General features: G+C 41.5%; 1 protein-coding gene across 1 annotated transcript in view; it reads right to left on the bottom strand.

Annotated features, from left to right (window-relative positions):
- The window catches only part of LOC120827643 (ras-related protein Rab-26), a 27,457-nt gene extending 5,998 nt beyond the window's left edge, over nt 1-21,459 (bottom strand). Inside the window, exons 1-5 of the mRNA XM_040190707.2 lie at nt 20,889-21,459; nt 19,388-19,498; nt 8,006-8,047; nt 6,622-6,688; nt 4,372-4,424 (exon numbers count right to left, since the gene is read on the bottom strand). Coding sequence (XP_040046641.2) covers nt 4,372-4,424; nt 6,622-6,688; nt 8,006-8,047; nt 19,388-19,498; nt 20,889-21,074 — 459 coding nt within the window. The 5' untranslated portion in view covers nt 21,075-21,459. The remainder of the gene's footprint in view (nt 1-4,371; nt 4,425-6,621; nt 6,689-8,005; nt 8,048-19,387; nt 19,499-20,888) is intronic.

Below are 21,459 nucleotides of genomic sequence, written 5' to 3'. Positions count from 1 at the left end.
GGCTGCGTGAGCACATTGCACCAGGTACCCTACCAGGGCACGCAGAAGCAAATCAATATTCTGCTTATTCGGATCCAGGTTTAATGATGTTGGCATTTGCAAAATCAGCTTGTTGACATTTATGGAAGTACTTTGAGTGTTTTCTTCTGCAAATCGTACAGGCGCACAAAATATTGATAATAAAAAACACACAGACATTAAATCACGGCTGAATTATAATGTTAAAATAATGAAAATGTTAGAAGATCTAACAGGGCCAGGGATACACGTCATTCAATAAGGATGGTTTGGATGGCGTCCAATCTAAGGTCCACTCTGGTTCCAATGGACGACGCGCTATGATTAATCTGCACGTTTATTCCCCATTGATAGCAATATCAATTTAAAGCATCTTATGCATACATTTTGTAGAGTCGAAAATGTTTTTTTTTGCTGTATCCGTTTAGAATAACATCAGTTTTGGAAAAATAACATCCTCAGAAGGTCGAACATTAATGGTAAAGATTTCAGTGAGGCGACTGATTACATTTTAATGTTTCCTTACACTTTCAATCAGGTTAAGTGCAATTTCTATAATATTTTCAGACGCTATCATATTTTTATGAAATGATTACGCCATTGGGTGCTAAGAGGCTTCACGTCAGGTTCCTTTGAAAGTGGTTGTTTCTTTACATCAAATCAACTCTGTGGCTGAAAATCCTAAAACGTGTTTCTCTGACATATGAATTAGAAGTGAAGTAAATGATGAGTTCCCATCAGTTTCTGTTTTCTCCATCAGGTTCCATTTTTACAAATAGTAATGTGATGGAGCTCGACCTTCAGGGCAGAACACGTCGTCAAAGGGAGACAAATTACTGATGAGCCGAGGATAAAACGCAGCATTCGACAGATTAGTTTATTTTCTAGAAATAGATCACAACAACCTTGTTTCCAAGTTACCATGAATCTAAAGTACAAGCAAGCAATATATGTACAAATGTAACTCTTCTGGATCAAGTGAAAAGCTAAAAATCTCTCCATACATACATGAAAAACAAAGTTTCCATTTTTGTGGAAAATGCCCAAATTGCGTTTTCGTGGTTTTAAAAGCACAATTATCTCTTTCTTTAATATTGCTACACATTTACGGTACAGGAGTTTTGTGGCTTTCGCTGAATACCGGGTATTATATTCAGACGTCTGAATGGCTTTGACCTTTGTCCGCCGCGGGTAAAGAGCTTCCTTCTGCGCCGTTGCAACAAACTCAGAGGAACATAAAGGGCCTTTTTTTTGATGAGCGGGGCTGGAAATGGTGTGTTGTGTAACAAAGAGCAATACAACGATGGCCTTTTTCCGTAGCCCATCAACAAAGAGGCTATAAAATCATGCCACACGGCTGAAATAAGTAGATCCTGCTCCCATCCACCCTGAAGTTATTTCCATAAAGTTAGTGATACCCCTTCGACATGAATACAGCGGCTAAGGTACTTCACTTACTCCATTCCTTCTGGGAAATTGAATTTCTCAAACAACAACAGCAGAAAACAGGACTCCGCTCTATTGGGTTTATCATACAAGCATTCAGTCAAGGACAAGCAGTAATGTACAGAAGCAATGGAGCTTACAGACTGACAATGTTCCACACAGGAGACAGAATGAACGTGCTCCTTTACTTCTAAAGAACCTGATGGTGCAAAACAATCCACGGTTGGTTTCCTCATGCAGCACAACACGGTTCCCTCGTTAAGCGACGGGTCTCCTCTGATTGAAAATGAACGCTATTAGAATTCATAAGGCTGCATTATTTACTTTACACTTTCTGTCGTCACCATCTGGTGCGGCGGTGCAATGACATTTAACTAACAGCCGTGAGGTAGGCATCATTTGAAGCCAGCGCAGTGCCCTGCAGACAGACGCAGGGAGATGAATGAAGGTTTCATCTCGCTCATTGCTTTTATTGGGTTTCCACAACACAGACACGTAAGCACGATCAAGCATTCGGGCATCAGCATGGAACACACACACACACACACACGCGTGCGCGTAAGAGCAATTTCAGCTGTAAAGTACTGAATCATTAAACAATCGGCATCAAAGCCAGACTGTTCACTAGGAATGATGTTATTATACTGTATTCTAATCCCAGCCAGAGCTATTGATCTGCTAACGCTCAATAACAAATATGAAGTTTGTGTCCCGCGCGACTAATTTATTTAGAGGCCGATGAATTAAAATGTTAAGAAAAACACTGTGGGCTTTTAAAAAGGTCGAGCTACAAAAAGGCACCGGAACACGTCAGCAGTTCAGTTCCTGTTGTTTTGGACTAAGCAGCAAAACGCGACACAAAAAAGACGCAGGTAGTCCGAGCAGAGGATTAATGGCTTTATCTTTTTCCCTGAGATGACGGACAGCTCCTGCGACATTAATGCTTTGCTTGTCTCAATGTTCTGATACACTGCGAAAAGGAAAATGGGTCTGAGGGCGGAGGAGGAGGAGAGAAAGATTTCCCCCTCATCAGTGGCATCCATCACCATTAGCGCTCATCAACATGAGCCGGTGCTCGTAAGGCAGCGGCTCGCCAGCAGGCATCTGTGGCTCTCCGTCAGCAGCTCTCCTCGCTGTAACAGACGTCGACTGAGTGCGGATGTTGAACCGATGCGTTATAAAATATCTGTTGGAGACTTGACAAAAGGCCGTCCACGCAAAACTTGTGTTTACCAGATTGGCTCGTAAGGTTTCTTGAGAATAAGAAAGACATCTTGAGAAATCTCAGTCAACTGAAACCAAATTTACTCACTAATCAACTGAGAGAGGCCAGACCTGCTAGAAACTGCTCCAAATAAACTCCAATGCAATAAAAAGTAAGCGAGGCAATGGAAATGACGGTTGGTTGCAGCTGGATTTGAGTAAACGGATAATACTCACTGATGACACATTTTGAACAATAAGAAGACAATTTGTGTTTTCTACAGTCGGGTGGAGGTGAAATTGGTGGTGTTTTACGGTATGCCTATAAAATAGGATGAGTGGTGCAGTTCAATACAAAGGGATGGTAAAAAAAAACTTGACATTGTAGATGGAAAATATGAATTGCATAGTCAGACAAAAACGTATAAAATTTCTAGTATCAGACTTGCCGTGAGCAGAGCGTTTTTTATTAAATTTTCCTTTTATTTAATCAGCTGCATCATTAAATTGAATACGTCTGGCTGGCCAAGACTAGATTGTGATTTCTAACTTACCGTGTTCAACTTGAATAAATAAAGCTTTAGTTTTCAGTAGATCCATCCAGTCATATAGGAAATAATCACAAATCCTTTGTGATTATTCTTTCCTTTGCATGAGTGCTCAGGCAATTCTAATCAGTTTCATCCTTTGTCATATAATCTGTTGTCAGTCGTCCTGTACACTGAATGCAGCTGCAACATTTAACAGTCTGTGCCAGTGGTCAGTACTCAGTGGACCTCTCTGCGTCTAGTATGCGTGTTCTGCCAACGAGGGTTTCCTCCCTCACTCATCTCACTGTTATTCATCATGGCACCCTCTTCTTTTTGTAGCTGAAGTGAGGCCTGACACTTCTCCATAGTAGTTGTACGCTTCAAAGAACGTGAAAACAAATGATCCTGAAATAAAACGTGACTCAATTGCTTAATAAAAGCCAATGATAAGAAACTTTCACCGAGTAAAATAAGAGCAGAGGCGGTACAGCTGCAGACGTAACACATCGCCTCTCTTTGATTTCTACATTCATGCCGAAAAACTGAACACTGACAAATTCAGACTTGTTGCTGGCTCGGACATGCAATTTACATGCATTTTCACCACCTGACAGTGCTCACAATTGCCTGTTTTTTTCCTTTTAATCCTGGCATAACAAATAGCGTGGTAGAGATGGAGAGAGCCAATTATTTGTTCCTGTGGACCGCAGGAAGGACAAAAGGACACACTCAACCGCCCCATTCCTCTTGTTCAATTAGTTGTGGTAATTATTTCTTCCTTTAGTCCTTAAAATCCCCGCTTGGTCATCCATCCGTCACACTGACTGACTTTGCTGAAAACGTAGGTTGATGGTGAAAAAAAATGACACTGAATAATCTTCGCATTACAAAAATTCATTCATTCATTGCTTATCAGCATCAGATGGTGCCTTTTATGAAAATTGTCAAAGTCAGGATTCAACCACAGTTTTCAGTCTATAAATTTAATCTGATGGGAATGTTTATTCAATATAATAAAAAAATGACCAAATAAGATGTGACATTTGCTCATTCATTAAATGATAGCAATATCTTGTGAGTAAGAATAACATTGAAACATTTATATTTTGTTTGTCAAAGTACTTAACAATTTCACTATTATTTAATAAACTAAGATCGATAAAATGTTACTTACCTGTATGTTGTCAAAGGATGTTTTGTTTGTGACGTCATATAGCAGAAGCAAAGCTAACAAAACACACACACAAAAAAGAAAGGTGTAATTAATTCTTTCACCTTGCCTTTTCAACTTCCTTTCAAATGACTTATGAAAAAGTTATTTTTTAATAAGTTTACTTAGGCTGATTCATTTGAATTCTTTCTCTTTTCCACTGACCAAACCCTCCAAGCACACAAAAGTCGATGAGTTCCACAAGGTTCCTTTCGTGGCCCTATTTTATTCAGCTTATGTACACACTTCCATTAGGTAATATGATTCAGCAAATGATATATTCTCTAGATGGCATTGCCCTGGCATGCAGCACCACCGTAAGTAAACTGAGGATCATATTTGATCGGGACGGGTCCTTTAACTCCCACATAAAACACATCTCAAGGAGTGCTTCTTTTCATCTAAGTGACATTGCAAAAATCTGCAAATAGAATCAAAAATATAAGTGAAAAAGCCATTTTATACATCAAAGATACTTCGGTAGATGTCTCCCTATCTGTCTTTGGAGCGATCCGCCCGGGGAGTTCAGGCATTTGGGGGGCAGCAAGGGACTATGCAGCTTGGAAAGGAGGCAATCCAGGAGTGAGGAGCATGATGAAGACCAACAGCTAAGTAATAAAGTAATGAAGCGCGACTTTTCCTGGAGCCGTTTCTCACTGTTTTGCCATCAGCCATCACTTAATAGTTGGGAGTCAGGACACAGAAATTCATAAAAGGTTTTATTTTTATTTTTTATGTGGGTATTTATTTGTTTTCATGGACGCCTTTATGCTAGCGGTATTAAACACTATTTCCAATAAAGGTGTTTTTTTCTATGGTGAACACTCCTTTATATGTAAAAGATAGCCTTAAATGTTATTTGTCAAAAGATTCCACAACAAATCGGAGTCTGTCTGTTTTCCTTTTCATGCTGGAAACAAAAGACTCAATCAATAACTCTCATACGCATGATTTACTGGAAAAAAGAAGACTGAAACTTTTGAAGGACGAAATTAATATAGATTGTGAGTGCAGAACAGAGAAAGGTTTGATAAGAAGTGGATATACAGAAGCTGCAAGTAAGAAAGCTTAAATTAGTGAGAAACTTCAAACGTGAAAACAAAAACAGAACCACAGCGATGGGAATTAGACCTTGTTATGCTTCCATTTCTCTTCCACACACTCACACATCATTCTCAACATCACAACTGGGATTTCATCGACATCATTTGAAGATCTTTAGTTTGTTTCCCTGGTTCATCATGGAATATATGAATCTTTAAATCTTTTTTAGTTTGAGCTTCAATGCTTTTTAGTAAATCAAAGCAGTAATAAAAAACGCTTTTGAAACGTCATAGTGTGCTAAAGCTCCTCCAGGTTACAGTAGACAAATAAATCCTGCAATACATATGCGGGCTGACCGCCAATGCATTGCATTCATAATAAGGATAACACACACAAGCTTAAATACATGATATGGACAAACACATTCAGGCGGTAACACTTCCCTTGGATCACACAGGGATCCTTGACTGCACAGAGATTGAAATACCAAACACAGTGGTGCATTCCCCATACATAAAATGACTAAAAATAATTGACCAAAAAAGGTGCAGAACCACCCTAAAACAAAAAACAGGTCCTGTCGAAAAAGCTGTTCTCATGTGTTTAAATGCAAATACTTTTAGTTCTTTCTAAAAGCAGCCTCGCCTACATTTCCAGCTTTTTGAAAAAACGAATGCAGTTTCTTACAATAACATTGTGATTAGTAAAAGGCAGACACACTTCTGTGATTACTGATAAAAGATCGTAGTGCCGTGCATGTGTTGTGCATGTGCTGTCCTTTCCCCCAGGAGAGTGCTGGATGATACTGCACAGTGGAAAGAGAACAATCTCATCTGCTATATGAAAAACTGTATATCATCCTGGCAATACAGCAAGTCTGCAGAAAAATTCTCAAAAACCTCACTTTTACTGTATCTTGATGTTCACAGGAAGAGAATACAGAGACTCCTTTCCAGACTGCAACGGCATGCTATCTATGCATTAAGATATTACACATCTAAATGTTACGCTGAAACTCTATTCTAATGAGGCCACAACCTGCATGTTAGGCTGCATGTCCTGACCCGACGCATGTGAGCAAATCAACATGTTTTTTACCTTCAAAGCGAATCCTCTGCTGTACAAAAATAACAGAATATGGGTGTGTATGTATGCACGCGAGTGTCTCACCGTTGGCGTCACGGTAGTAGGCGTGAGTGACACTACGGAACCGCTCCTGTCCAGCTGTGTCCCAGATCTGCAGAGCATAAGAGAGTAAGGTAATCACTGAATGGAGGAGGAAGTTTCTATCTCTATAATAAGCCCTCTGTTTGCTCAGCCATCTCGCTGTAGCTCATTGTGAAACCCTCCTAGTATAGTCCGGAACATGGAAATGAGACTATTGAATAGTCATTTGTTTTATGAATTCAGTACTTCAAGCTGCATTAATTCATGTTTTTCTGCAAGCAAGCTGTAAACACCTTGATATCAACCTTAATAATAGAGAACCACAAACGTGAGACCTTAGCAAACAGTTACCAATGCACACATCAGCAGTAACTAGGAGGCACGTCCATTCCCACCCGGTTCCATTTCCAAGTCTAATATTTTCCTTTCATTTGGTTTCATTAGTGGATATATGCCTAGAAATAAACCTTTTACATAACGCACAGTAATTTGATTAATTGATAATACAGTATGAGACATTAGTTAGTTCAAATTTAAGGTTAGTGTACCTTATTTTAACTTTTTCTTTTTTTTCCCCAGCTTTCCTCATATTTCGTCTCGGTCATTTTAAATAGTGATCAGCTGTGGTTAAAGCTCAGTGGATTGAGTCTAATTAAGACAGTTTCCCCTCAAAATGTGGCTCTAATAGCACATACATATCCCATATTATTCTCTTCATATCAGACGTGTGCAGGTTGACTCAATCACTCCGCCATTTTTCTTTTTTAATCTTTATTTCTACAAGATGTGTCAGCATTCTTGCCGATTGTGTCTCAAGAATACCCCCCAGGGCAACTTCCCCCCCAGAGCCAAGTTGCACTAATGAACGACGCCAAGAAACATATCTTTCCCTTTCTCCATTTGTGTTCTGCGAACTGACTTTGAGCCATTTAAACACAAATGAATACATTACAGAGCTGAGGGCGGCTTCACCAGCCTCCATTAACCCCATCATTAGGGATGATTCACATAATTGCTAGCATTAAGCAAACAACGCTGCTGAATTATTGAATGAAGTGTGGAATAGGGAAGAAAACTCGCAGCCTGATGAGACATAATTCTTGAGATAATTCAACCCTCATTCTCTTTTAGAGCCTTTTTTGCATTACGGTTGTAGATTTCCTCACAAAACACGGCCACGACAGAGCTTTTCTCCATCTCGTAAAAGCTAAAGTGAGTTGAATCTAGGAGACAGGTGGTGTTGGAAACAGGATCTGACAGGTGGCTACAAAGCCACGGGGGTTAAAGCCTGGTGGTTATTTGGCAGACACCTTGCTCTTGACGACAACTCGTATTGAAAGTGTGGTGGCGGCTGTTGAGCATTGCTGGGATAAATGTAAGTTCTCACCTGGAGCTTCACCTTGATGCCATCGATGTTCAGGACTTTATTCTGGAAATGAAAGCAAGGAATCTTAAGGCACAGTGGCTAAATTTAAAAACTCAAAAAAAGTTTTTTAGTCAGTAGAAAAACAACAACAACAACAACCAGAGGTGTTTTTCTTTTCAATTTGTGGTCACACACCTGGATGAATGCGCTCTTCCTCTAATCTACCGGACACTTTCTCTTCTATCCATCAATATTGCATGTCTCCCCCTTACTTTGGGCTCTTTTGATGAACCTGGCCTCTTTCCTCCAAAGGATTGAGCTCTGCACTCTCCTCGCATACGTCTTCCTCTGATCTGGGCTTCAATCTGCTCCACCACAAAGCACATTGAGGCTCATCCAAGTGGACGTGCAGTTTTCCAGGTCAGACAGACAACTTGCCATCAACTACCGGCTACCGGTGGCTGCCCTCATCCAGTTCAAAACATTGGTGCTCACCTACCATGCTGTGAATGGATCGGGTCCAGCTTACATCCAGGACATGGTAAAACCCGACATCCCGACCCGCACTCTCCGCTCTGCATCTGCAAAACTACTCGTCCCTCCCTCACTGAGAGCAAAACACTCGACTAGATCACGACTGTTTGCTGTCCTTGCTCCGAAATGGTGGAACGAGCTCTCTGAAGACACCAGGACCGCAGAGAGCCTTCACATCTTCAGACTCTACCTAAAAGACTAACAAAGTGTAGCACTTAAATTGTACTTGCAACGTCACTCATCTATAGAAGATTGTAAATTGGTTTATTTGAGGACATTTCTTGTTTCTTGTTCTTCGGAGTTTGTATCCCTATGGTTGAATGCACTTATTGTAAGTCACTTTGGATAAAAAAGCGTCAGCTAAATGACATGTAATCTAATGTAACTAAAATTTCCATCTGAAAGGTGGCGGTGAGTTGGACTAAATGTCCTTAAAAAGCATGTTTTTGTACCAAATAGTGTGGTACGACTTGAACAGAAAAGTCCATGTTGCCCATTTGCACCACTATAAAAAGAACTGGAATTATTTTGTCCATAGAAGATCAGACCTTTACATTTTTCTGAGTCTAATGGGGTGTCTTCAAATTCCTTTGTTTTATCCAAAAGTCAGTCCAAAACGAAAATATATTCCATTCATTACCATATATATTGAACTTAATTCTAACATGCAGCATGCCAACGTGTTCACAATGACATACCTAGCATGCATGATTATTATTCTACATTGTACAGCTTGTCAGCTTGCTAACATCTGCCATCAGACATAAACACAGTACAATTGTGGCCAGCTGTAAGTCTAAGTTCGCAAGTATTGCAAAAATCCCTGGAATGATCAATCGACTCTTCTATTTTTCCAGTTTGAGAGGAAATCAGAATATCATTGGCCTCTCCATCTAAGGAGAAGGAAATTATGTTCAACCCCAACAAGGTTAAGCGGCCAGCAGAGCACTTGGAAATAGAATGATTGACAGGTTGATTTACCTTGCTAGCAGTCACAAAGGAGGAATCTCATACATATTCACGCATAAGTCAAGCTGCAGTTTGTAAGTGTGCGCTGATTGGAATCTCAAAAGGCTTCCTCCCTGTTCCTCCCCGCCATCGCTAAAAACATCTCAACTCATAAATATTTAGGAGCCCAGAAAAAGAGCCTGGTGATAGCACACCGGGAGGATTTTGGGTGGTTGGTCTGATAATTATGGATTTGGAATTACATGGAATCACAACAGATTTCGCTAGCACCGAGAGTTTGGGCTTAGCCGGATGGAAAAGTATCCGAGCAGCTTATGCCACTAAGCCTACTGTGGAAAGATGGGAAATTAAAGTATTGTAGATTACAAATTGTCAATCACACTGTCAGCGGCACGCGCTCCGCAATTACTTTCAGAACTTTAGAACTACCACGCTGACACAGCTCTGCTCGGCGTGGTTTAGAGCCGAGGAGCTCGCGCCACACTCAGGTCAACGCCATTTCCCGAGCAGAACTCTAAGCACTTCAAACAGAACACATCTTCAAAACACGAGCTGCTCTACTCACCAGTCAGACACCGGAGTTTAGCTATTCAAAAAGGACCACGTGAGTGAGAAGGTACAGGCTACAGAAGGCCTGGAACGGCTCTTCACAGGGATCATAAATTACAAATGCACAAAGAGCTTTCAGAGGGTTCCGTGAAGTGTGAGCCAATAAAACATTAATGGCAGTGGCATGCGGCAAAGCAGAGGAGCATGATGGCTACGGAAAAAAAAAAAAAAAAAAAAAGAGTGCGTGAGAGACAGATTCACGGCACTGATAAAACGGAATCAGAGAGGGAGGCTGTTTGGCGCCGTTCCTCGATGTCTTTTCTCTCATTCTGAGAGCTCAACGGTGCATGAGGCTGTCTGGATACACACACACACACACACACGTCAGAAATGAAAGCAATGGGGAGATGAGTTAAGAACTGAGGGCAAAGAGAGCGCCAGGGCTCTACAGTCAACCCAACTGTCGGCTGTCAAGTTGCCCAAGTCACGTTGGCGCTGACATATGCACACACTTCTGCATCGGCTGCATTCAACCTCTTTCTGCCTGCAGAAGGCCACTGAGTTCATTAGTCCAACTCCGAGCTCTTCAGATCAGTTAGCCTAACTTTATACGATCATGACCAACATCAAGAAGCCATATAACTCATGAGTCAGGAAATGGAATGAGGTCAAAAGATCCTATCAAATACCATATTGAACCAGAGGGCCAACAGTTGCTGCATCAATAAAGCGCATGGATATCTTCATGTTGTTATATAAAGTTATTAGTATTACAGTGAGGCAGAGTAAGTGACAATTAAAATATTGTTGATACAATGAGAGAAAATAAAACTCTGCTTTGTTTAAGTTAAGAGGCTTTATACAGACTGTAGTGATTACTTAAACCTCCTGTGATATAATATTTTTGATAAATAGCCTGCCTTCACCCCCTCTCCTCTCTCGTTCCTAGATACAGCATCGTCAGCATTTTTGACCCACAGCACTCATTCACAAACACATTTAATGAAGATGCACTCGGTGCTCTCCTGGAAACGGAGGCAGCACAATAAATCCAATTTGACAAGACCCCGACACAATGCCACCTATAGAGGCTACGCGATTCATTAAATCTGGGTTATGCTATCCTTTGCTAATGTGGTAACAATAGTTTCCAGTTGTGACAATTGCCTCTACTCTCAATTGAAATAAAAATAAGTTCATGGTCATGGTTTTACTCGTATCATCACGTTATTGTTATTTTTGTATTTAAATGGATAGCAACGTAATTCTGGTAAAAAACATGCCGGTTAAGAACGAAGGTTTTTAATTCATCGATCACAGCTTTGGCTTAAAAAAAAAAGTCTGCTTCCCCCCAAAACACCGGCGGCTGGGCTGTGACTGGAACGGCCAGAACCTTCCTGGTATTGACTTTTTCACTTGGGGGGACTCTGAAGTTAAAAAAAAAGAGAAGTTAATTGTAGGAGCAGAGGGCCTCGGGGCCACGGACATTGACAATTGCACTGCGCCAAAGTCGCGGGCTTCCTCATTTATTTAGTTGATACCACAACCGGGAGAGCCTCATCCTCCCTCTACTCCACACAGAATATCAGCCATTGCATTTAGACAAAACAAACGTAACATGGACAACCGACATATTCTTACGCTTCATCCACAAGCTTTCTTCCATCCAAATCTGATCATTAGAAAAACACCAAAAAATGTAATTATAGACTAACAATGGTGACATTAAAAAATAATACTAACACTAGCCTTAAATATTGCATGTGACATTAGTTCTGGCAGAAAGGTTATCCTTCATTGGATAGATTTTCCCGTAATGTCCTCCTGCAACCTGAGGCGAAAAATACCTTAAAAAATACCTTAAAATCCTGTGTTGATTTGGGAAAATGTGTCTTTTACAAGCAGAATAAATGATTCAATAGTTTTTCTTCATACAATTAAAATGAATTACAATGGTTCCTTTTTTTCCATGTGCTTATTAATCATGCAGATGTATTGTTTACAATTGATTTACTATAATTAGGATTCAGCTGCAAAATGAGTTTGCGTAATGATACTTAGTCAGAAAAGGACCTTCAAGTTAGTGCATTTTAAATTACAGGTCTGTTATGCTGTTATGTTACTTGATGCAAACAGAGAAAGCCACTCCTCCTTATTTTCTGTTTCTCAATACAGGTATCTCGGTTAATCCATGCCATGGTTAAATATTCATGCAGCTCCTCGGGGCTCGCCTCTATAGGTCTCAGTGACATTAGGGCAGCAGGTGGCAAAGCTGCTTTTTTTTAATGAATTGCAAACCCCCTAAGCAGAAGTGCACCCCAACTAGTAGAAACACACACACACAGAATAAATACAATCACGCGACAGAATGGTTGAGAACTTTTTCTACCGGCTGAGGCGTGTATATAAACACACCAGCTCACCCATGAATATACAATTAGACACACAAAAAACAAGCCAGCAAAATGGCCTGAAGTGACATGTAGTGCCAGTCTTTTTCACGTCCAACCGCACCACAGGCTCCAACACTGTAGCTCCAAGCGTCATCTTTATTCAATTGAATTTTCAAGAAGAAAAAAACATCACTGTCACTTGATGGAGCTTGGCACTTTATTTGCACCCACTCAGAGAAGGCAGTCTGGCAGGTGGGAGACAGCAGATAATGGAGAACTCAATAAATACTACGTATGGAAGCTGGGAACAAGTGAAAGTCAGATAGACGTGTGACATGCACAATGACAGAGGAAGCTTTCAGAAGAAGATGTAATCATTGAGTTGGGGCTTGATTTTTGTGATCGGTCTTTTATCGTCCCCCCACCTGCTTCCCTCCCCGCGGTCTTATTTTCTCTTTTTAGTGCTTGCGCTCCGAAATGAGCATTGCAGACACTTATACAGTTTTTAAGCCGTGTCTAAAATCGATAATTTACGTTATTACAGCCAAACCTTTGACCCGTCTGATTTCATCATGAACCTAATTTCAACTCACGCTGAACTGCAAAGTCGGCGGGCAATTCAAATGAGAAATATAAAAAAAGCAGCAGTGCATATAGCTTTCCAATGGAGGCACAGTACTTATGCGATTGACGAGCATCCACTTGTTGCATGAGTCACCCTCTCACACCAACCGGTCTGACGATAACGACCCCACGTTTGACTGAACAGAGAGACTTTCAGCCACTGAACAAACACTTCAAAATGCACTGTTTATTATTGCACTCGAAAACGTCCCGAACACCACAAGTCATCTGCAATGCCAAAGGCAACCTGCAGGGCAGTGATTGTTTGGGGGTGTACTATGTACACACACACACACACATACACAAGTGTAAGCTTTTCAAAGTGAAGAGAATGTGATTCATATCATGTTCGTCCTAATTTCATCAAGGCGATATCACTAAGGTTGAAATGGCTCGTGAGTCAATGCAGAGGATAATGGCTCACTCAAGTGTCCCTATATGCACGTGCATTTCAGATTTCTATGCGGTGTGCAGCTATTTTTTAAAATTATTCATCAATGAGATATATCTTCTCTGTGAAGAATATTTAAATGTGATGAGAGCATAAGTACAGAGTTGAATAAAATGGAAATGCCGAGGTGAAGTGTACTCATGTAATTTACTTAAACGCCAGAAAAAGGAATTTTGCAAATCTCACAGACTGTCTAAACTATTAGTGCTTTGCAAAATAGTTGCTAATAGATTAATTTGCAAATGCTTAAAGCTGCATTCCACACATGAACAACAACAACGGTAGAGGCTCATTTATCTTTGAAGGCCCCCCCCCCCCCAATGTGGCACATCACTTCTGAGCTTGACAGAGAAACTGCCTGCATTCGAAGAGATCCCAGAACATGGAGACTATTTAACAGGCCGGGCCAGTTTGCACAAACGAGACTTGCCAACAGTGATGTAGGAGAGGCTGCTAACAATGCCTGGCTACGGTCAGAGGAGATAGACAGCTGTGTAAGAAGAGCCGCCTAATGGATCTCCTCTGGTTCATTAACAGTCGCCACATCTGTTGGGCATTGATAGCAGTGTGGGATTGTGTTGTGTTTTTGCACACGCACGTTTGTGTCTTTAACGGCCACTTTGTGTGCCATGAGATGTGTGACTGGCTGGCACTGAACGGAAACCACAGCAATATCTCACTTCCTGATTGAGACAGAAAGTCATTCATCAACCATCTATTTTTTTTTTACTTTGCAAATATACCTTAATCTCTTGCTCGTGCCAGTTCAGCTGCTATCAGTGATTTGATTATCCAACACATTCTTAGCCTGATTAGCCACTAAGCTGTTAACAGTGCTATTGGCTACACAACAAGGGCTTTCCCAGCGAAACCATGAAAACCTGTTCAGAGGGTGACCGAACCAGAGGTAATACAACCGTCGTGATGAATCGTATGTCTGGATGGGGTGATTGGCTCTGCATTATGGGGTCAGAGGTCAGGAAAGAAGTCGATAGTTGTCAAAGAACATCAGCAATCTTGTTGCAATGCAAATAAAGAAAATGCAACTTATAAGTGTGAGATGTGGGCAACTCTTTATAATGAACATTAAATTCAGAGTGAAAGCGTGTTTGACAGCCAGTGAACAAAAATGTGAGGGTGTTTTTCTATGAAGAGAGTGCAGAATTCAGATGAAAGAGTCTATATTTGATGGATCCAAGGCTAAACTAAATGTCATGTAGAGAAGATGCATAGAATAAGCAAAAAGCAATGGAACAACATGCAAAGATAATATATATATATATATTGTGTGGTTGTTTCCGTGTCATTTCTTTTCTTTAGTGCCACTGCATTGCTTCAGAAGCTGCTGTATCTTTATTCTACCTCAATGTACAAAAATACATGGGCGAGTAAATTCATACCTGCCCTATTTCTGGGAAAGGAAATTCTTCCATCGGCGGAACCTTCGCTTTGATCCTCGTTAATTAGGATGCTCAGGGTATCTATCGGAGGCTCCAGGTCAAAGACTGTATTTAATTTAGCGACCAAAAACGTCAAGTTCTTATATTTTAAGGTAACTTTTGCAGTTGCTCGTTTCAGAGCTCCCACCCCCACATGCAAATAATCACACCCGAAAATAACAGCAGATGGAAGTGAATTCTGAATTAAGGTCTGTCCGTTATGTGTGAAACTCTCCTGCTGTGCATAGAAAGGGACACTTGATTTAGTGGTTTTAACTCCGAGGTGTGAAGCTTCTGGTCCAACCCGTGACTCAAAAAGTTCAGGGGATCACGAGGTAAATGGGAACCTGAGTGGAGTGCTGATAGGTTTATGTAAATATGAGACAACAAAAAAGTAAGATTACAAATGCCAACTTCGTGATGTCCGTAAAGTTTAAAAAAAAGAAAAAAAGTCAGTAATAATTCTCCTACGGGGATCATAAATATCTGTGGAAAACAAATCAGATGGCAATCAGAATGTGTAGTTATTTTGATATTTGAGTCTGCACCAAAGTAGCGCACCAACTGACCAACTGACATTGTCCATTTTGTTTACACGTCATGCTGCACCCAGGTGGTGACTGCCACTGGGGTCAAAGGTCGCGATGCATCTTACTCAGAGAGTGTGTCATATAAATTCCGTAACGCGGCCCGAGCATCTGAGCTCAACAATGACAACAATAGAAAATAGAAGCTTGGGGGGGTCGGCGCAAAAAGCCTCTACAGGATTTGGTGATCTACCGTCAGGCATCATACAAACGCTGCCTTCCCAAACCTAAGCCAGAGGTGAAATCGGTGGTTGCATAAGAGGTCGGTCACTAGAGGCGCAGTAGATAAAACTGACAGCTGGGTGAAGCTGTGTCGTCTTTCAAAAGGGGTGAGAAGTGCTGCTCTTCTCCCCAACGTTTGATTTACTTCAGCTAAGGGATTTAAAAATGAATTCTGAGTCAAAGCAGATTCTGAAGATGGAGCGAGGAAGGTTGATTTTCCACCCTACTTGGACATTTCTTTTGTATGTGTTCCTATTGATAGTCAACGACATTAATGAAGAAAGAATCCTCTGTAAAGCTGCCATTAATGTTTTGAGAAAATAAAATAGAGAGAAACAGAGAGAAACTGAAAGCATTACGGATGTACAGCTACATGGGAAATGTAAATTGGTCCCTCATTGTGTGAAAGTCAGATTGCTCAGTTGAACGCGGCTAAATGACAAATAAAATATTTCAAGTGTTTGGTCATAGCGGGTTTTTTTGAACTCCAATCTGGAGGAGTTCAGCACCATGGACAGTTCCACCAATACACTGTGCTTGGTTGCTGGGTGATACACACAGGGTGGGTGGGGAAGTGGGAAAAGTATTGTACAAATGACTAACACACTGTTTCTTTCATTCTTTTCACAGGATTTTTTGACAGTAGGAGAGAGATTGAATATTGATGAACACAACGCTTCTTCAAAATGATTTGATCCGAACCAACTTTTAGACTAAAGAATTATATTACGGCTTGTTGGTATCACACAGTATATAAAACAAAGCTCAGGACTAACATAGATGAAGATGTACAAAAATTGTATGAGAAAGCTCCTTGCTAAAAAGTCAGGTCCATTGTGGATTGTTTCTCAGCTCTCCATCTTTCTGATTGGTAAGTTTCACCTGCTTTTCAGCACAAAATACTTGTAGCCACCAAACGTTGTGCATCTCATTTCAAAAGTCTAGTAGATGATCTTGCAAGATCTCGCAGCATCTCATTCATTCACATCGCTCATGACGTCCACCTTGATTGTCCCGGTTGCTAAAGCTTGCATTGCCCCGAAACCGATCATTTGTAGGATTTCCGGGCATCTTTCGGTGATCGCCACCGAGCTAAAAGCTAAAATGACAACTGTCGGTCACGCAAAATCTAACCTGTTACTTTGAGTGCGCAGTGATATGGAACGCTCGGGTCAATGTGAACAGCAACTGTACATTATCGCTCAATAATGCACCCCCCGTGACCCACTGGGTTTCATCTACCCGTATTGAAATGTATATTACGACATTGAAGGATGGTATTTATGTATTTGACTTACATTGCATGTTACAAATCTGTATTTGCCCCAAAAAAGGGAACAGCGAGCTAGAGCAGGAGGAACACATCAAGCAACATTTTGAGTCCTTTAAAGTCAACTGACGCCTCACACAAATGCGCTTATGACATCCTCATTGAAGAAAAATAGAAAAGAAGAACATCGCAACCTCAAAAGCCAAGAACTCAGAGCCACGCAATCGAGACGAGACTGGCACTTTAGCTTTGAGCAAAAAAAACATTGTGTACAACAGGCATTTTTTTATATCGAGTTTTCTAAAATTGTAAAAATTGATGTAAAATTGTATATATGTGAAAATTAACTTAAAGCTATAAAAAATGTTTAGCCACAGGCCCCAATAACCTTTTACACATGCAAGAGACAATAATAATTGTAGTGAATGCGATAAATCTCAAGAGAGCTACAGAGGTGAAATTACATCAATAAACCTGATTTGGTCTACAGGTCATTTGCATAAACGTGCCCACGGGCCACATAGAATCAGTCCTCTCTCTCATTAGTGTTAGGCAATAATGATATATTAGAATAATACCAAGAAAGGGGTTATAAAAAGGGGAGATCAGCATGGAATATGATACGGTACCGTCTGGTTTTTATTCTTTGTCTATTCATTTATGGCCCTTAAAATCCCTTCATTGTGAGGTCTTCTGATCAAATGCAGTTTTTGTGGATTTACGGCTTTCTTGGTACGACTGTGTTCTTAAGCCTCACACTGCCCAAGTAGAGGTCCTTTATTCCTGAAAACATGCTGTGTTTTAAACGAGATGACGCAAAAACAAACACGGGGGGGAGGAGAACACAGCATCTTGTAGCTTTGAAGTAGGAAGCGGATCAAATCCCCAAACGAAGCAAATTGCCCGTCTCTCCCACCGACTGAAGGGATCCAGACAATCCCTTCCTGTCTCCATCCTTCATGGGAAAACAAACAGAGGATCTTCGTGTTTTACTCAAGTTCTCAAACACACTGTTTACTAAGGGAAACATAACGTGATTGCATTCATGACATTTGTGAACATATATAGGGGTACATGTTGAGAACAAATATCCAATTCACCCAACAGATTGACTCAGGAAGGAGCGTCGTGAGTCAAGAGGATTATTTAACCTCAACTGGAAAGAGAATAGGACGATAATGAAACTATTGGAGACGCAGCTCTGTGCCACACTGCAATAAAGTAATAACTCCTTCTGAAAAAAGAGCCGACTAAGCAACAAACTTTTTGAGTTTCGTACTTCTTCCTCCATTAGAAGTAAATGCAGCAGGCAAAGAAAGATGATTAAAGCTTTGCTTAAATGGGCCCAAATGTACATCGGTACAACAGTGTTCTAAGAAACACACACACACACACACACACACACACACACACACACACACACACACACACACACACACACACACACACACACACACACACACACACACACACACACACACAGTAATGTCATTTTGCCTCCCGAAAGTATAAAGAATCTACTCTTGCACTTGCTTTAACGGTGTTAACTTTATATAGAATGTTAAGATGAGTTATTTTACCATCACAGGTGGAGGAAAAGGCAGTAACTGTTAAGTAACCAAGTCACAAAGTGGGTTTTGTTATTTAAAAACGCCAACTAATCCACCAAACTATTTCAATTAGGAATGACCAGAGGCAATAGAGAGTAGTACCGCGTGAGGGAAAAAAGTTGTACAAAACTGCCTCAATCGATGTAATTTGTAGCAATATCAATAGATGGAAGTGAGTTTATTAACCCGGTAGCACGCTCCTCATCCCTGACAGGGACTAACAGCCCGAGGCTACATTAGCTGCTACAAGCACAATATTTCCTGTTTATATTTTTGATTTTAAAACTCAATTTAACATATTTCATTAAAGGTTTCCTGCAGGCCAGTCAGTGTAAGGACCCTTTAGAAAAGACGGTAAGCGAGACAGTTGAAATATGAGGCTGTCGTGACCCTGTGCACGCCACACGCTCCCTATAGAAGCAATTGTCTCAGTTTTTGCTGCCCAGGTCAGTGTGTTTGTCTGTCTCAGTATATTGGACACCTGAGTGTGATCATTAGAAAAAGTTGGAGTGCCCACGCGGGACCACAAAAACTGGTACATGAGAGAGTCGGTTATCGTCAAGGGAGAACGAAAAACTAAAGCATGTCAAACTAATTTAAGAAATCAATACCCTGTCTTGTGTAACAGAGGAACTACTCGTAGCTCTGGGACATACGAATTGAATTTGAGAAAAAGTACATACGTGGCCCCGTTTCACAAAGCGGACAGTGTGTTCGCACGGACGTGGTTTTATGTTGCATTCATTTGAACTCACCCTGAAGTCAATGCCCACAGTGGAGATGAAGCTGCCGGCCAGGAAAGCTCCATCTTTAAAACGGACCAGTAGACACGTTTTTCCCACACCGGAGTCCCCAACCAGCATCACCTGCGCAGAAACACAAGAGGGAAAAAGGAACACGAAGGGGTACTGTGTTAAGGTATGTTATGTTAATGTAATACTAGCTTCTAATTGTCTGTCCTCGGGAAATAAAAGCAGCACATTCGGATCGTTCAGCTAAATCCGTCCTGTTATTTCGGTACGCGGCCAGTGAAGAGGGTGTATGTGAATGACTTATCCATGGTTTGTTGATGTCCTTGGATCCTTCCTGGAACGACGTGAACATAACCATCTTTGATATCCTGTGCTCCATGCAGGGATGGATACATACAAAACAGGCTTTGGTGCTTCGGCTTTAACTGCGATCTGTGATTAAGTTAAAGGTTTGATGTGATTACTGTTATCTTCTTAGCTGTGGGACTGTGATGCTCCAGACCGTAACAATCAAAATTGCCTCTTGGGTGCACAGAAGGAGCAGCAGAGATAAAAGTCAGAGGAAGAAGACAGAATGGAAAAGGGTAATATGTATGAAGGTCTCACTCACTAATTCAAACTTTTCTTTTTCAAATCTCTGTCAGGTTGTCTTTTTTTTTTTTCACGCCCTTTCAACAAGAGAGCTCTACATTAGCAGAATGTTTGCCGTCTGCAACAGTAGGCACCTGGTCTCTCTCTCTGCACTTTCAAAGTAGACTATAGCGTCCATTGGGAACGCTGAACAATGGGACAATGAAATCACCTTGAACCCAACACAACAGCTGGGACTATGAAGAAGCAACTTTGATTGATCACTATTGGCGGCAAACATGGCGTGGAGAAATGTCCATCGCCACAATTAACCATCCAATCGTTGTGCAGAAGGAGCTTAGCGAAGACCGTATGCCCCCACATCACACAGAGGCTTCAGACACATGAAGTGGGGCGCACAAGTCCCTTGAAGCTCGGAGTAAACACACATAATCAGTGCGTGTGAATGTGGGGAGGTGACAGTTCTCCACTGTGGTTAGGTGAAGCACACAAATCACTCACTGCTGATGCAAACCCTGTGCAGTGTGCTGCAGGGACACACACATGCATTCATTCATTCATTCAACCAGTTGCACGGCGGCGTGCACCCTTCCGAAGAGCGATTGTTTATTGACACAGCTGGTGTCAGGAGCTCGCTACTGCATTCAAGAAAAGTGGTTGTAAAGCCAGTGAAACGACACTGACACACAATGAGACCACAAAGAGATTCAGCACATGCATATTTTCTAACACTCCTTCCCCAAAAAAGGTAAAGACGAGACAAAAAAAAAGTGTCCATATGATCCAACGTTAGTCCTGTGACATATCATTGACGTCAATCAATACCTCGCATTCGTTATTCCTCAGCTGGTCGGAGTGTACGACGCCGGACACTAAAGCCCACCCGTGTGCGTGGTGCAGTTTGCCGTCCTACCTTGAAAGCGATGTCATAGAAGTCGCTGCTGCAGCTGACGGAGGGTCTGATGGGATGGACCACGCCGTTCATCTGGACGATGGCCGGGCTGCTCCTCGCACCTTTCCCGGTCCCTTTGCCGGTGAGGCTGCCCGCGGACGGGCTGCTGGTCGCGCCTTTGCCTTTGGCAGACTTCTTGCGAGACATTTCTCAAGATTAATAAAAAAGAAGTAGAAAAAAAAATCTTTGTTAAGGTTGCGTGAAAAAAAAAAAATCCTCCGAGGCGCCTAAAAGTTGCTGCAGCGACAAACTCCAAATCGGAAATTTGTTTTTCACCTGCGCGAGGAACGCATGGTCCGACACCTCCTCTGCTGGGAGTAAAAAGGGGAGACGCTCGTAACGCAACAAAAAAGAAGAAGACGCTAAAACAACCACTTTCAGCTTCCCGCTGCTGACAACAGCTGAGATCAGTGCGCGTTGTTCTCGGCACCAATTGGATGCGATGTGGCGCACGACGATCCTCGGGCCGCAGGGGCGCACTCTGCACGGAAGTCCAAACGAGCCCCCCCCCCCCAGCCCTTCATCATCTCAC

Source organism: Gasterosteus aculeatus, chromosome 11 (genome assembly GCF_964276395.1).
Source record: "Gasterosteus aculeatus chromosome 11, fGasAcu3.hap1.1, whole genome shotgun sequence".
In the NCBI taxonomy this organism is placed as follows: domain Eukaryota; kingdom Metazoa; phylum Chordata; class Actinopteri; order Perciformes; family Gasterosteidae; genus Gasterosteus; species Gasterosteus aculeatus.
This window is presented reverse-complemented; position numbering and strand designations above follow the sequence as displayed.